This window comes from Sciurus vulgaris (assembly GCF_902686455.1).
Source record: "Sciurus vulgaris genome assembly, chromosome: 17".
Classification (NCBI taxonomy): domain Eukaryota; kingdom Metazoa; phylum Chordata; class Mammalia; order Rodentia; family Sciuridae; genus Sciurus; species Sciurus vulgaris.
In genome coordinates, this window is record NC_136478.1 from 1,215,272 (window position 1) to 1,231,268 (window position 15,997).

General features: G+C 56.5%; 1 protein-coding gene across 4 annotated transcripts in view; it reads right to left on the reverse strand.

The window, feature by feature from the left end:
- Nucleotides 1-2,448: 2,448 nt before the first annotated feature.
- ZC3H18 (zinc finger CCCH-type containing 18) overlaps nt 2,449-15,997 on the reverse strand; it is a 49,737-nt gene continuing 36,188 nt past the window's right edge. For all 4 annotated transcript variants that reach the window (XM_079119595.1, XM_079119597.1, XM_079119598.1 and 1 more), the window contains 10 exons: nt 11,424-11,615; nt 10,616-10,741; nt 8,044-8,148; nt 7,659-7,802; nt 7,141-7,206; nt 5,772-5,932; nt 5,429-5,628; nt 4,946-5,039; nt 3,560-3,656; nt 2,449-3,281 (listed from right to left, as the gene is read on the reverse strand). In XM_079119595.1, coding sequence (XP_078975721.1) covers nt 3,083-3,281; nt 3,560-3,656; nt 4,946-5,039; nt 5,429-5,628; nt 5,772-5,932; nt 7,141-7,206; nt 7,659-7,802; nt 8,044-8,148; nt 10,616-10,741; nt 11,424-11,615 — 1,384 coding nt within the window. In that variant the 3' untranslated portion in view covers nt 2,449-3,082. The remainder of the gene's footprint in view (nt 3,282-3,559; nt 3,657-4,945; nt 5,040-5,428; nt 5,629-5,771; nt 5,933-7,140; nt 7,207-7,658; nt 7,803-8,043; nt 8,149-10,615; nt 10,742-11,423; nt 11,616-15,997) is intronic.

Consider the following 15,997-nt stretch of genomic DNA (forward strand, 5'->3'; position numbering starts at 1 on the left):
CTCCTGCAGGAGAGGGGAGGGGTGCAGCCTTGTGCTCCTGGGAGAAGACGGACCGCGTGCTCTTGAGGCCCTGGCGGGACCAGGTCAAGTTTGCCGCAGCCTGTGTCCAGCCACCTCATGACCTCGAGTCGCCTGCCCCCACCCCGAGGGGTGTTGCTGCATTTTCCGTTTTTCCCCCGACCGGGGATTGAACTGGGGGCGCTCCACCCTGAGTCACACCCAGTGCTTCCCACTTTCACTTTGAGACAGGGTCTCGCTAATCTGCCCAGGCTGGCCTCGAACTGAATTCTGCTTCAGCCCCACAGCTGGGGTACAGGCGTGCGCCGCCGCGACCGGCTGCATTTTCCGTTTCAACAGCCCGCCGAGTGGGAGCCATCCCTGCGCAGGTGACCCGGGGACAGCGCCCGAGGGCTAGGCTCTCAGGACACTGCCCGAGGGCAAGGGCGCAGGGACAGGGCGCAGGCGGCCTCTTTTCCGTAGCGGAGGCTAGCTCAGAAGTCCGAGGTTGGGCAAGACTGGAGAGGCAGACCGAGGGCGGCAGAGGGGCAGCGGCCGGTCAGACCCCACCCACCCCAATCAGGCTCCGCCCAAGAGACCCGCCCCAAACTGGCCCAGCGCGCCAGGCGGGCAAGGCGTGGGGAAGACGCGCGGTAGGGCCGCGCTCCAGTCGGAGGAGAGCGGAGTGGTCTCCTTTTTTTCTTTTCGTGGGCCCGACTAGGGCAGGCTCCGCCCACCGGGGCAGGGGTCCCGGCGGCCTGTCCACCGGGCCTAGGTTGGGGCTGCACCTCCCGCTGGGCCTGGGTTCCTGCCAGAAACGCAGGACGCTTAAAGGGTGCAGGCGACGTCAGGCACAGCTGGCCTGTCACTTGGAGCACCGCACGCCCTGGAGCCCCACCTTCCCTCCAGAGGCCCCCTGTCCCAGTGCCCGCCTGGAATGTTCTACTTAGATGGGTGGGACGGTGAGGTCAGGGTACGGCCTTCGTGCTTCCTGGACCTCCATAGGCCACCCCACCCTGGCCCGAGGAGGTTGGACACCCAGAGCAGAGGTAGCTGCCACTGGCAGCAAGCTCAAACCCGGTTCTGGTCTAAGGGGACCTGACCATGGCTCCCAGGAACAGGGCGGGGTGGGGGCCCTGAGCAGAGGGGTCCTCTCCTGGTCTGCTGCAGGCTCTGGGTCCAGGTGTCCCCGGGCTGCGGCTCAGTGTTCTGAAAGCCATCCCTGCTGCTGGGTAGGCTGGGCAGAAGGATCTCGAGTTCAAAGCCAGCCTCAGCGATTTAGCAAGGCCCTCAACCAACTCACCAAGGCTATCTCTGTATTGAACAAAGGTGGGAAGGTCTGGGGATGTGGCTCAGCGGTTAGGCACACCGGGTACATGTTGGCCGCTGGCACAGAACCACCTCAGGACCTGGGATGTGGACATTAAGTGGAGCAAGTGGGGCAGGTCAGTAAGCAGCAGGCTCCCTGCTTCCAGCTCCACTCCACACCTGAGTGCCCGCATCCTGTGGAAGAGCAGCAGGGTACCTGGGGCCAGGACCTCAGGCCACCAGGCCACTGGGCTTAGGGCCCTGCAGACAAAAACAGGTCTGGAGCCTCCTGGAGGCCACAGGCGGAGCACTGAGCACCATGGGCAGGAAGCAGCAAGCTGCTTGTGACTGATCTCTGCCCTGGAGCGAGGCGAGGCGAGGAGTCACAAGCCTTGCCTGGGCCCCAATCCTGAGTGCACACACCAAGTCACAAAAAAGAAAGCAGGGTGACAACCAGCTTTGTAGCCCGACCTGGTCTACTGTCTCTGTCCATTTCTGGACCACCAGCTCACATCCCGAGGAAGCCCTGCTACAACCCCAGAGGCTGTCGACAGGCTCTTGGCTGGGGTGAGGGAGCAGCCAGCCTCTCCAGGGTGGGTGACCCCAGCAGGAAGAAGGCAGGCTCAGCCTCTGCGCCTGTTGCACCGTGTTCTCCTGCTCCACAGGGCAGGGCACAGGGCACCGGTAGAGCGCAGGGTGCAGAGTGTGGGGGACAGGGCAGAGCACGGGGTGCATGCAGGGCAGAGCATGGAGTGCATGCAGGGCAGAGCGTGGGGTGCAGGGCACAGGGCAGAGCACGGGGTGCATGCAGGGCAGAGTGCGGGGCAGGGCAGAGCAAGGGGTGCATGCAGGGCAGAGTGCGGGGTGCATGCAGGGCAGAGCGCGGGGCAGGGCAGAGCAAGGGGTGCATGCAGGGCAGAGTGCGGGGTGCATGCAGGGCAGAGCGCGGGGTGCAGGGCACAGGGCAGAGCATGGGGTGCATGCAGGGCAGAGCGCGGGGTGCAGGGCACAGGGCAGAGCATGGGGCGCATGCAGGGCAGAGCGCGGGGTGCAGGGCACAGGGCAGAGCGTGGGTGCAGGGTGCCCGCTGGAGGGCAGAGACAGGCAGCCTGGGCATACAAAACACCACGAAGGCCAGGAAACTGCTTATCAAAATATTTTATTTTAGGAGTTCCCTCAAAAAAAGACCCTCCACATTAGACAGACACCCCAATACCCTGGGCCTTTTTTTGGTCTTTTTTTTTTTTTTTTTTCTTTTTTCTTTTTAAATCAACTAAAACAAATTGATGCTTCAAATAAGACAGGAAACCTTTCCCAATCAGACTCCAGTCAAGAATATATATATACTTCTGATCCGGGCGGCAGGGGAGGAAGATGCTGCAGTGCTTCACCAGGTGCTCGCCGTCTGGTCCGGGCAGGTGAGGCGGCCTCCAGGAGGTGGAGCCCAGGCCGGAAGAGTCGCAGCTGGGCCGCGGCTGGCACTTATAATTTACATAAAACCATGCCTCGTCTGGGCGCTGCCCTGTCTGTCTGTCTGTCTGTCTGGTGGGACTTCTGCTCTGGGGAGGGACTGATTCGGTGTGGTGGGGGAGCTGGGGCTCAGCATCTTCTTCATTTTGTGTGTGGCTTCTTTTCCAGCTGAGAAACTTTTTTTTTATTCTTTTTTAATTTTTAAAAAGAATCACAGCCAAAATAAGACATTAACTGCAAAATCCAAAATGGCTGCGCTTACCCTATTGTATAAAAACACGAGTCACTCCAGGGAGCAAGCCGGCTCCTACACCTTCCCAGGGATCTTGGCCCGCTTGCGAGCAATGGCGTCCTCTACCGCCTTGAGCTGCTTCAGGAGCTCCTCCCGCCGGGACAGCGTGCTGGCCTTCCCAGACTTGGTGCTGGCTGCAGCTGTGTCTGTGGCCTTGCCGGGCACGCTGGTCACCTTGCTGGAGCTCTTGGACTGGGGTGACAGCTGGCGCTTCCTGCAGGGGTGGGAAGACAGATGTGTGATGCTTCCTGGCAGCGGGGAGCGTCCTGGGCTGGCCTGGCACACCTGACCATTTTGCTTGTTGTCCACCCTCTGAGATCCACCGCAAGACCTCTCTGTGCCCAGTGCCCTGGGCTTCTTAGGGAGCCAAGATCGGGCACTCCAGCTGCAACTGGGGCTGTGCTGGCTGCCCCTCGCCTCTTTCCTGGTGGCCTCACTCAGCAGCTGCTGGTGGGGCAGGGCAAGGTGCCGTGGGCTCAGGCGGGGACGCACCTGTCTGTGGGGGCCGGGGGGGCTTTGGAGTTCTGGCCTCGCTGCCGCTCTGGCTTTGGGGAGCTCAGCCTCCCGCCTGACTTCCGGTCCCGAGAACCTGGCAAGAAGGAACTGAGTGAGAGCACTACCCTGCTACATAGAGGCTGGCACCGAGGAGGGCCTTGGCACACACCACCTCCATTTTCATCGAGGGTTACACAGAAAGAGCCGAGGGAAAGAGAAGAGCAATTCGAGTGCTGGGCCAGGATGCTGTGGCCTGGGCCTGGAGCTGCTCCCAGCCTTGCCCGACCTTGGCATCTGGGAACACAGGATGGCAAGGAGGCATGCCCGTTTAAACACCGAAAGCAGAACCAGGAGACCGTGAGAGTTCTGTGCCCCTGCCACAGGAGGAAGCCCTGGGCCTGGGGGCTTGAGTAAGACTGCTGGAGGTCAGTGCCTGGCTCAGCCCACAGCGTGAGAATGAACCCAGGTCACACGACCCTAGGCAAGGACAGTGGGGTTGCTCCCATGCCGGCCCTCTGGGGTGTAGTCACCCTGGGTGCTCTGGCAAAGGGGGGCAGTTTCTTCCCCCTGGGCCCCCCAGCTGCAGGTGGCCACCTCCTTCAGAGAGCATGCCTGCATTTTTGGTCTACCCAACAGAACCAGTCGGCAAGACCTCCTCCCTGTGCTCTGCCTAGGCCTGGGCCTCTCAGAGCATGATCTGGGAACGGCTGGGTCCCCGAGACCCGTTAGGTCCCTGTGGTTAAACAGTGACATGGAGACACCATGTCCTTTCCTCACATGTCCCACCAGACTGGAAGTCTGCAAAGGCTACAGGCCAGGTCAGCCAGGGGGACCAAAGCCCCTGTCTTCTGCCAGCTAGGTGGTGCAGAGACTTGCAGAAGAGGAAGATGAAGGCACTCCTTTTTTTTTTTTTGAAGATAGTTGTTTTTCATAAAAAATGGTATTTATGTTAAAAGTTGGTGGTTTATTATTGGTAACTAATCTTTTTGTAGTGCTAGGGGTAGAACCCAGGGCCTCACATAATACTAGACAAACACTCCATCTTGAGCTACACCCCCAGCCCTTTTTAAAAAATTTCATTATTTTTGGTACTGAGGAGTAAACTCGGGCACTTTACCACTGAGCTACAACCCAGCCCTTTTAACTTTATTTCTGAGTCAGAATCTGGCTGCCCAGGCTGGCCTTAGTCTCCTAAGTTGCTGGGCTTAACACCACCTTAGGCCCTATTATTTTAAAGTAAATAAATATTTACAAAAGTTCCTTGTTCCAGTTTCCAGTGCTACACACACTGATGGATATGCCCCACAGTTCTTTGGGGCTCTCCTCGGTGGTTTTCAAGAGAAGATGGGAGCTGGGAACTCCCGGTCAGGGCCTGAGGCTCACCTCGGTCTGGGGATAAGTTGGCCCTCTTGGCTGGCGGACTCTGCCTGTCCTTGTCTGTTGGCTCATACCGCTTCCTGCTTCCTTTATCAGCCGCCTGGAGCAATACAGGACTGTGAGGTGGTAGGGCGAATGCAGCAGGACAGTGGCGGCTGCACCCCGCACATGGCGTGGCCAGTGACCTGCTGTGCCCTGCGTCCCTCTGGGCCCCCCCACCCACATGACGCGTGGCCCCTGCCACTGTCAGGGGACCCTCTGCTCCACGGGAGGTGGCCTGGGCAAAGCCTGGCGTGCCTGATGCTGCTGTGGGAACTGGCTGGCCACAGGGATCCTCAGAGGCCATCTGGGTCGCAGCTCCTGGTGGGTGACCGCCCAGGTGTGTTGCCTGCACAGGTCCAGGCTGCGCTGGTGTGTGCCAGAGGCCATTTGTGGGCCCTCTCTGGGAGTGGGGCAGACCCCTGGCCAGCACCCAGCCTCTGGCCTCACCTTATTCAGCAGTGTCAGCTTGATCTCCTTGTGGGCGACGAAGGAGCCCTGCTGCGGCTGCCCGGGGGCTGCCTGCTGAGGCGCCGAGGGCTGCTGGGAGGACTTCCCACCTGCTGGAGGCTTCGAGGACTTGGGCGGCTGCGTGGACGCTTCCCTTTTCCTCTTTTCTTCCTTAACACTGTCTTCCTTCTTCGATTTTCCTGCCAAGGACACACCCCTCAGTGTCAGGCGTGTCCCACGGGCTCCCATGTGCGCCTTGACCGCCAGGCGCCAGGGGCACCTACACGTGCTTCTCCCAGGCCTGTCCCGGGAGGCACCCCCAGAGCACCAGGGCCCAGCCTACCTCTCTCCTTCTTGGTCTGGGCTGGGGTGGGGGACCGAGAGCTGGCTGAGGACACAGGGCTGGCCAGGTCTGCATACATGTCCTCTGAGTCCACACTGTGCACCGAGCTGCTGCTCGAGGTGGCGCTGGACACTGAGGAGACGCTGCTCACACTCAGAGACCTGGACACAAAGGTACAGCTGTGCCGCACAGCCCCAAGCACAGAGCTGGGCTGCGGGCTGCAGGGAGGGGTGGCAGCAGGTCTCTATGGCCACCCTGACCCACGTTCCCTATTTATGGAAGGTGTACTCATGGAACCTGAGGCTTCAGGAGGACTCTGTGGAGTCAAAGGTGCTACAGTGAAGGGTGGCCACACCACTGTAGCAGGCCTCTGCTCCACTCAGGGTCCACTGTGTGCTGGGGAGAGACAGGGGAGATGGCAGCTGGGAGTAGTGAGCTGCTCAGGAGGCTGACAGAGGACTGCTGGAGAAACACCCATCTCAAAAAAACAAAAACAAAAACAAAAAAAAAAAAACAAACAAAAACCCCAGGAAAAAAAAAAGGAGAAAGGGAGCTGGTTTGAACCTATGGTAAATCAGAAAGGAGGTGGGACCTCACGACTGGGGGCTGGGTATGCATGCCTGTGGGAGCAGGCACAGTGCCTTCAGTGCCACGGTGGCCCCTGTCCTGCCCTGTCCACCACCTAGCACCAACACCGGCCAGGGCTTTCTCAGGGATCAGGCACCACAATGGCACATGGAAAGGAAAAAAGAGACCCAAGTATTTTCCAGCTTCTTCGTTGCTGAGGACTGAATGCAGGGGTGCTTTACCGCTGAGCCACGGTGTCCCCAGCTGTTTCTATTTTTTTATTTTTAATCAGGGTCTTGCTAAGTTGCTGAGGCTGGCTTTGAACCTGATTCTCCTGCCTCAGCCTCCCAAACTGGCTGGGATTGCAGGCGTGGCTGCTATGCCAAGGTTTTTCTTGTTTTCTTAAAGAAAAGGTTAATTCTTTAAAACATTCCAAACATGTTAAGAAAATCTGGACAAACGTACAAACTACCTGCTGCCTGGGAATTGAAAAAAAGGTCTGAGGCGAGGATCCTGAGGACTGGCTGGCTGCCCTTCCCATATGCCCTCACCTCCACTGGGGAGTGGCAGGCCCTGTCCTCAAGAAAGGGGCCTGTGCCAGCCTCCCTCTGCCCCTCTAGGCTGCACACTGGCTGCCTGGCCTCCTAGCCCACGGCCCACCTGGGGCCCACCCCATGCACCCTCGGAGCAGAGGCCTGCCAGGGCTGGGTGAGTCCCTGCACCCTCAGAGGAGCCATGTGGCCAGTGTGCCTGGGAAGGAACAGAGGCAAAGGTTGACAGGGAGTGGGACTGAGCGAGTGACCTGGATCGGGAACTGGAACCGCTGTAGCTGCTGCCGCTGCCGCTGCCGCTGCCGCTGAGCGTCCGCCTGCAACACAAGCCGCAGAGCCACTGCTCAGAGGCAGAGCCCAGTGCGAGGCCGTCACTGCCTGACACCTTTGTGCTGCTCACTTTGCTGCCCTGGAACGGGGTCTGCTTCTACTCTTTTGGCTGCGGCTTTCTTTCCAACTAAGAAACCAAGGATCTACAGACAGCACTTCGCAGCAGCCCCAATACAGTCCTCTCCCCAGGGCCTGGGGACTCTGGGCAGTGGTCACTCCATCCACTTTGCTCCAGGGAAACCGAGGCTCAGCTGGGGCACACGACCAGCCAAAGCCACAAAAGTCAGGGACAGGGTCTCTGGGTTTGGGCTCAGCAGTTGGCTTCTGCTACTTGGCCTGAATGCCCTGGCGCACGGTGGATTTTCATTTGGGCACCTGCTCCGCAGCAGCACCAAGGACACAGAAACCCCCACAAGGAAAACTGAGCCTGAGTGCTCACCTCCGGGGGGGGGTCCTGGCTTGTCGGTCCTTCCTCCTGGCTTCCCGGGGGTCTCCTGGTTTGGCAGGCTCGGGGGCAGGAGCAGTGGTTTTGGTAGCTTGTGGTGGGATGGGGGGTGGAACTGGCTTCTTCACTGACTTCTCTCTGTGTGACAGGAAGGCTCAGGGCAGGTCTGGGGACACAGCTGACGTCCCTGCGAACGCACTCACACCCCAGGACTCTGGCAGACAGAGGACTGAGTCCAGGGTCTGAGCCTTCTGCCTGCACCCAACTTCCAGGGGCCATGCTCGCAGCCGTGCCACACACTACAGCAGACAGCCTGGGAGGGGCGGGTCCCGAGACCTGGGCAGTGCGGACAAAGGGCAAGCCGAGGCTGCGGACTCACCCTGTCTTCCCTGGGGGTGGCGCCGGCTCCCCCTTGGTTCTGATGGGAGGTCTGTGTGGGGAAGGCGTGGGAGATGGGGACGGCGACGAGGAGAAGGACCGGGACCTGGGGAGCAAGGAGGACCATGAGAAGGAGGCCCAGCGCATGGTGTGTTCCTGTCCCAGCTGAGACCCCAGGATACAGCCCCAGTTCTCGCAAAATATCTGAGACTGCAACTTGGTTTCAGGTTACTCCGCTGTTTGTCAGAGACACACTCAGAGCAGAAAGAAGAGTGCTGAGCAGCTGCGTCCAGGAAGGCGTGTGTCTGCACGCAGGATGCGAGGTGCGGGTTGATCCCACAGGCCAGAGACACCAGTGAGACAGGAGCCTGACCTGGTGACCTGGCCACCTAGCCAGGTCTTAATGGGTGAATAGGGCTCTGGGCCTGCGCGGGACCAGAAAGGACAGGGGCGGGAAGTGGCCCAAAGCACCAGGAACAGGTACGGGCAACAGGTCCAGGAGCAGAGCAGGCAGAGGTGAAAGGCACCAGGCAGAGCTGGCAGCCATCTGCCACAAGCATCGGTGTCAGCAGGGTGGACCAGGTGCCCTGGACAGAATTCATGACGGTGCTGTTCGTGAGGGGAGAGGAGGAAGGCTCATGGCTTTCCCTGCTCAGCTGTCCCATGGAAGCCCCAGCACCCCCACAACCACCACTGCCAACAGCACCAGCAGCGACAGTGAGACCCCAGCAGGCTCCTGCACTCCCACCTGCTGCCACTTTTTAAAGACTGGGGTACAGGAAGCTGTCTGCCTATTCCTGTGCCTCACCTGAGGGAGGTCAGCACAGGAGGACCAGGAGGAGGCCCAACTGGAGGGGCCTCCAAGAAGCCCCTGCAGACCCGGCGGCAGCCCTGCCAGCTGCCTTCCAGCCTGGGCTCCCCTCACCAGCACGTGCTGTGCACCAGCAGGGGCTCCAAGCACCTCAGGGCAGCCAGTGCCCGTCAGCACCTAAGACCTTCTTCTGTTTAGTGGTGAGGATGTGAAGGAACGGAGCAGGGCGAGGAGACCACCCACAACGGGGTGTCGCGCCTCTAGGTGGCTGTGATAGACACACCCCCGGTCCCATGGCACTTGGTCAAACAGGTCCAGAGAATAATGGCTCTTCCCTGACAGCTCCATAGCTCCCTGTTTGGCCTGGGAGCCCTGAACTTGGTGTTCGATGTCTCTGCAGGGCTTTCTTCCTGGTACCCTGTTATCGTGGCCAGCTCCCCGCCCAGAGCAAAGATTAAAGATTGCAAAACTCTTCCCGGATGTGACTTCCAATGTCCAAAATTTCTAAAGGGCTCAGCTTGGTCTCAGGGTACGATCTTTCCTCCTCTATAACTCACCAGCCTCTTAATACGGTCCTGCACGTAGTTTCTCCAGTCTCTGAGGCTCTGACTGCCCTTTCCTGTCCTCCCACTCACGGTGAGGCCCTGTGCCAACATGGCTCAGGTGCTGTTGACACCTGAAGCAGGGACCTGCCAAGCCTGTGCCGAGGAGCACAGGGGCACCATGGTTGGCCTTGCAGCACCTCAGGAAGAGGCCCACCTTTCCCTGTCTCAGCTGCTTGCTGTTCTGCACCAGGCTCAAAATCTACAGGAGACAGGCAATATAACTGGCTCCACCTGTTTCCTGGCCCACAAAAAATGCTAACTGTACAGCTTTATGACCTCTTAAGGCCATCTTTTGATCTTCTATGCAGCTGCATCCAAAACTAAGACTCTGCCAGGAAGGGGCACCACTGGGTGGGACCCAGATCACCATAGTATGCACAGGCCAGCCGTCTCCAAGACACCTGGTGACAACGCTTGCCAATGTGGTGGCTGCACACGTGCCAGAGGGGTTCTCTGTCCGATGAATGGGACCAAGGTGCCCCTGTGCACTGGCCCCGGCTGGTCCTGCTGGATTCCATGCTGCTGCCTCTCCCAGAAGACCCCGCAGTGACAATGGTGCATGAAGGTTCATGCAGAGCCGAAGGTTGGTGCTGGCCCACCCACTCCCACTGGCACAGTGCTAGAAGGGGGCTGCACCCTCAGGTTTCCAACAGGCAAGCCGAGCTGGACACAGTACTGTGTATGCTTGTGGAATTTTAGAATCTTGTCTAAAATTCAAAAAGTGCCTGTTTTCAATGGGGAACATACAAAAATAAGCTAAACTTTCTAGAATTTTCTGGGATGGTGGAAGCTTTCCATGTCTGCCATTCAACATAGGTGCCATCAGCAGCATGTGGCCACTGAATACCAGGAATGTGGTGTGTGGTGTGTGGTGTGTGCATGGTCTATCTAGTGGCCTTCTCTGGGGACAGGTGGTTGGAGGACGTGGCTGTGCTCATGGTACCCATGTGACATGTTCATAGGAAAGGTTGCACCAGTTCTCAGACGTGGGTCCAGAAACTGCCAGCATCTTGCTGCACACCATTCTTCAGTCTGCTGACGGGCCCCTGGTCTGTGGGTGCTCAAGACGGCACCCACAGACCTGACTCCATGGCACACACAACTGACTGCTCGAGCTGGTTGCAAACACGTGCCGCCAGCCCAGCAGGAGGACGTACCTGGACCGGCTGCCTGAGAAGGAGCTGTGTCTGGAAGAGCGGCTGGAGTAGGAGCTGTAGGATGAGGACCGGGACCGAGACCGTGATGAGCCAGAGCCCGAGTAGGACGATGACCGTGAGGACGACCTGTGGACCAAGGAGAAGGTAGCCACCCCAGAGGACGCGCACGGCCCCAGTGCAGCTGGGGATATGCAGCTCCACGATGCTCAGAAGCACACATACTCACAGGCAGAGTCACAGACAGACACACACTGCATCCGATCCCCGTCCTGGGAGAGTGCGGCAGAAACCAAGCCTGGGCTCGGGATGCATGGGCAAGCTGCACACAGGCCCTTGCACACACGTGTGCCTTCCGCCTGTGCCCTGGAGCTGACCCCACGCTGGAACCGCCAGTTCCTGTGGAGCACTGTGGTCCACCAGCCCCCACTCTGACTCTTCTCTCGGGGTCACACCCAGAACATGGGTTTGGAGCTGCTGAGGCAAACTCCCTGAGAACCTAGCTGCCTGGGTCACAGGTATGCACAGTTCTGTCTGTAGCCCTAGAGCCTCCCTCCACAGGGACCTGGGTGGCCGACCAGCCAGCCAGCTAGCCAACTAGCCATCCTGGTGTTTGTCTTCCCTTCTGGGTCCTCTAATCTGCCCGCTTCTGCTCGTTCTGGGGGAAGTAAAGACTTACTGAGGTTCTCAGTATCAGTCCTACCTGGTATCCCACTGCCCTGCCCTTGGGCAACAATGACATACACACAGAGGCAGCCTGGCAGTTAATGGATGTTCACTGGCCAGTCAGCTTCCCAGGTTGCCTCTTTACCTGGAGGAGTTGGAGGCAGATGCGGATGAGGCCGAGGTCTTTCGACGCCTTCGTGCCCGGCTGGGGGAGACTGACACCCCGAGCTTCTTTTTGGGAGACTTGGACCGACGCCAAGGGTCCTTCCACTCATCTGCTCGCTTCACCTGTGGCCCCACAGAGGTGGCCTCCTTCTTTGGTGGCTCAGCTTGACGGCTGCAATCACAGAGTGGCAATGCTCAGGCTGCCTGCCTCTCCCCGCAGTGCTGCTTGGGGAGACTGAGGTGAGAGCATTAGAGGAGGGGCAACCTGGGGTGCAGCTGAGAGCAAACATTAGGACAAGGCACCAGGCCTCCACCCACAAGCTCGGCTCTGTAGGGAGAGGCCAAAGCCACGCACAGTGTCCTTCTCAGGGGAACATCAGATTTCCTCTTCACCACAATGGCAATCATCTTTTGCTGAGTATAACCACTTACTTAATTTTTTCCCTCTCTCCCTTTATTTGGGGGGTATGGGTACCGGGGATTGAACTCAGGGGCACTCAACCACTAAGCCACATCCCCAGCCCTATTTTGTATTTTATCTTGAGACAGGGTCTCACTGAGTTGCTTAGTGCCTCACTTCTACTGAGGCTGGCTTTGAACTTGCAATCCTCCTGCCTCAGCCCACCAAGCCCCTGGCATTATAGGTGTGCGCCATTGTGCCTGGCTACTTATTTAATTTCTATCCCCAGTCTACACTGTCAGCTGGGGACTAAATCTGACAGTCCAGAAATGTCTATCTTTAGTACTGGCACATAATAAATAATTATGAGATTAAAGAAACAAACATTACTGTTTTCAAATGCAATAAAAAGCATGTGAATGAACACATCCAGGTCTTAAACATTTTGTCTCTGACTTATGTGTGAAGAGATTGGTTAAAGTGCAGTCAGGGAAATACCCTGACTAAACCTCCAGCAGGTCCTGCAAAGAGTACTGGCTTCAGTTGTTGGGTGGGGCTGTAGCCTGGAGAGGGGATCTTCCTCCAGATCCTGGGGCCATGCACGTGGTCACGAAAGTGGGCACAGAAGGACCAACTAGAAACATGAAAGCCCAGACTCCACAGTGCCTGGCAGGTGGATTGTGGCTCTATCCTGAAGTTTTGACTTCTGCAGCCCTGGCAAGGGCTTGTGCTGGAGAGAAATGAGCAGAGACCCGCAGCCCTCTGCCTGCCGAAGGAAGGCTGGGTTCCCAGTGGGGAAGCCTGGCGCCACAGAAATACCTCACAATTCAAACAGCTTGCTCTGTCAGAAAGACAAAGAACCCAGAGCCTTAGGACTAACAGAAAAGAAGCTTAATTTTAATGATTAGAGAAAACCTGAAAATGTAAGTGCCTAATACAAAGGAATATGATCAGATGGAATCTATGTTTTCAGTAAAGAAATCACATAAGGTCATTTGAAATCTTTGGGATAGCAAAAATAAAAATAAATCCCTGTTGCCAATGTTTAGCACCTCTGTGCATTTCCCCTCAGCCCTGATTTCTTCCTAAGATATCTAGACACACTGTCTCTGAGCCTGCTGGTGGACTCCCCGGTTGGCCCAAGAGGGTTTCCATCTATGTTGAGACCTGGTCTCTGACTGCATGAGAATTCACTGTGAGATTTCTCACACTCTAACCATTTCTATGTTGGAGTTTCTTTTTTAAAAACACAAAAGCTAGTAAATGGCATTTTTAATATAGATCATAATAGCTTTTTTTTTTTTTTTTTAATTTAGGGCAAATTCCTAACAAATGGAATTAGTAGCAATTAGGAGGTTCTGGATTGGGCCCCAGGTACTTTTCCCTGAGGGTAAAGTCACTCACAGGGCTGGCAGCACTGGTCCCTGCACTGTCACTGCCACCACAGCAACACCCAGGTGAAAGCAAGCAAACCGGGAGCTCTCCCTGCAGCCAGGACGTGGCTGGCAACTGGTAAGGCTGGGCTTGCCCCTGAGCCTGGGTGTCTGCACCCTCTGCTGTCTCCAGCTTTGAGCCAGCTCTTCCTCATTGTCCTGTGACACTGGCTGGCTCACTGGGGCTGGGCTCTGGGCCTCGAACTTAGCAGACACTTGGTCAGCCAGTGTGCTTCCCTCCCTCGGGCACCCTTCTGTGCTGAGAAGGCTCCTCTCCGCTCCTCAGTCAAGTTCACCTGCCGTTTTCTTCCCAGCAATCCCCGATCCTCGCCTGTCCTAGGGCACGTTCCACGCTCAGCTGCGTTCCCACGTGTTCTGCGGCACCACCGCAAGGGCCCTCTCTTGCTGGTGCCACCTTTAGTGAATACAGACCCTTCTCTGCAGAGGCTTCTCATGGGCTCTGCTCTTCCACTGACCTGAGTTACTCTTATTTTTTTCTTGGTACTGGGGATAGAACCCAGGAGTGCTTAACCACTGAGCCACACTGCCAGCCTGTTATTTTTATCTTGTATTTTGAGACAGGGTCTCATTAAGTGGCTTGGGGCATAAGCTGCTGAGATTATAGGCATGCACGCTGCGCCCGCACCTTAGCTGCTCTTGTGCTAGAAGTGTGTCTGCACATAGGTCCGTGATATATTCAAAATCCCAAATGCTCTTGATTTTCAGATTTCTTGGTTCATCTTGCTTGTGCTCACCTAGAGAAGACCTTTGGCAGCACTGTGTCATTTATTGCTCTCTGAATCCCACTGGGCTTTGGATTGGAATGTTATAAACTTATTAACAGGTCAGGCGCAGTGACACATGCCTGTAATCACTGACTTGGGAAACTGAGGCAGGAGGTTCATAAGTTCAGGGCCAGTCTGTGCAAGTTTGCCATGCTCTAAGCAGGACTCCGCTTCAAAATGAAAAAGAAAAAAGGGCTGGGGATGTGGCTCAGGGGCAGCTGAGCTCAGGTGGCAGCTTACTTGCCTGGCATGTGCACGACCCTGGGCTCAATCCCAAGGACTTGCGCAACAGAGGAAGGAAGTGTACCTTGTTGGCAGCACCTTGTCATTTATCCTGTGTTTCTTTATGGCTATCAGTGAAGGGTAGCGGTTTTCTTCATAAAAGGTCCTGCCTTTCGCATTTTTACATTTGTAGGTGTCAAATTTGTATTGTTGAAGGAACCTCTACAACCAGCATCTTCTTTGTGCCTGGCATGGCTGTGACCAGCACCTGCCTATGTTATGTGGGAACATGGGAATGGCTGCCTGTGGGTGATCTCAGAACTTCTGTTCAATGACCAGCAGCCAGCAGGCACTGAGCCCACCACCTGTGGAGAAGCCAGGCCAGTCACAACACCCAGCACTTAGAACCTCCTCAAGGACATGCTAACTGAGGCCTAAGTCCCTGTTATCTCAGCCCAGACCTGAGGGCTAGTGTCACATCCACATCCAGGTGCTACCTGGAAAGGAATCCAGGAAGGAAGTGAAAACCTAGCTGCTGATTTCCCCGTGGCAGGCCACCAGGGAGCTGCTTTCACCTTTACACTTCCTGCATGTTCTCATCCTGAAAACAGGACAGGAAATGGAGCACTGTTTACCAAGGCGTGGCGAGGCTGCCTCTTCAGATGCGCTGTGATGGTGCTCGAGGGAAGCCATGGCCGATGCCACCCCCCATTCTCGCCCAGGAAAACCTGCCTGGCCTCTGGAGACGGGACCTCAGTGTCCTGAAGGCTCTCCCCTAGGCTGGGCTGCCATTGGGCCTCGATATCCTCACCACGGCAGGGCAGGCACTGGGCCCTGCATGCAGAGTGCCACGTGGCAAGCCCGTGTCCCAGGCATAGCAGCACAGCACACTCGTTTTTGTTTATGTGCAGCCAGACATTTTAATTTTACTTATTTATTTTTGCAGGACTGGGGATTGAACCACAGAGCTACACTGCCAGCCCTTTATTTTTTTATCTTGAGACAGGCTTTCACTAACTCACCCAGGCTGGCCTGGAACCTACATCCTCCTGCCTGAACCTCCTGAACAGCTGGGATTACAGTCACCATGCCTGGCCCACTTTTTATTGGATCACTCCCATGATTCACTATGGCACATGATTGGTGTTTGCTTTACAGTGATGACCTAAGATTTCCTTTTAAAAGGTATTTAAGTTAAAAAAAAAAAAAAAAAAAAGTGGAAATATTTAAAACATGTAAATAAACATAGATGATATCTGGTGACCTGAGCCACATCTGCCTGGGACTGCGCAGTTCCTCAGACCCGCCTGTGACTACTAAAGACAATGTCAACAAGCGCTAACCCTAACCGTCTCCAGTCCTGGGGGAGTCAGACCATGAAAAAACTGCTTCCAGATGTGGATGCACCACTGAAACCACCAAGGTCAATAGCAGGAGTGGGTCGGCAAAGCAGTCGACAAAGAATGCACAAACCCGCCACGTGGGAGAAAAGCTCCTGTGACACGGAGGGTGAGGCACGACTGTGTGCCCACCCTGGAAGGCGATTGGCACAGGTCATAGGGCCATGTGGCCAGGCAGCTCCTGCTCAGTTTTCTTCATTATTCCTTTTTCTTGTGGTGCTGAAGATTGAACCCACGGGTGCTCTATGACTGAGCCACAGCCCACACCCTTTCTATTTTTTATTTCAAGACAAGGTCTTGCAGAGTTGCCCAGG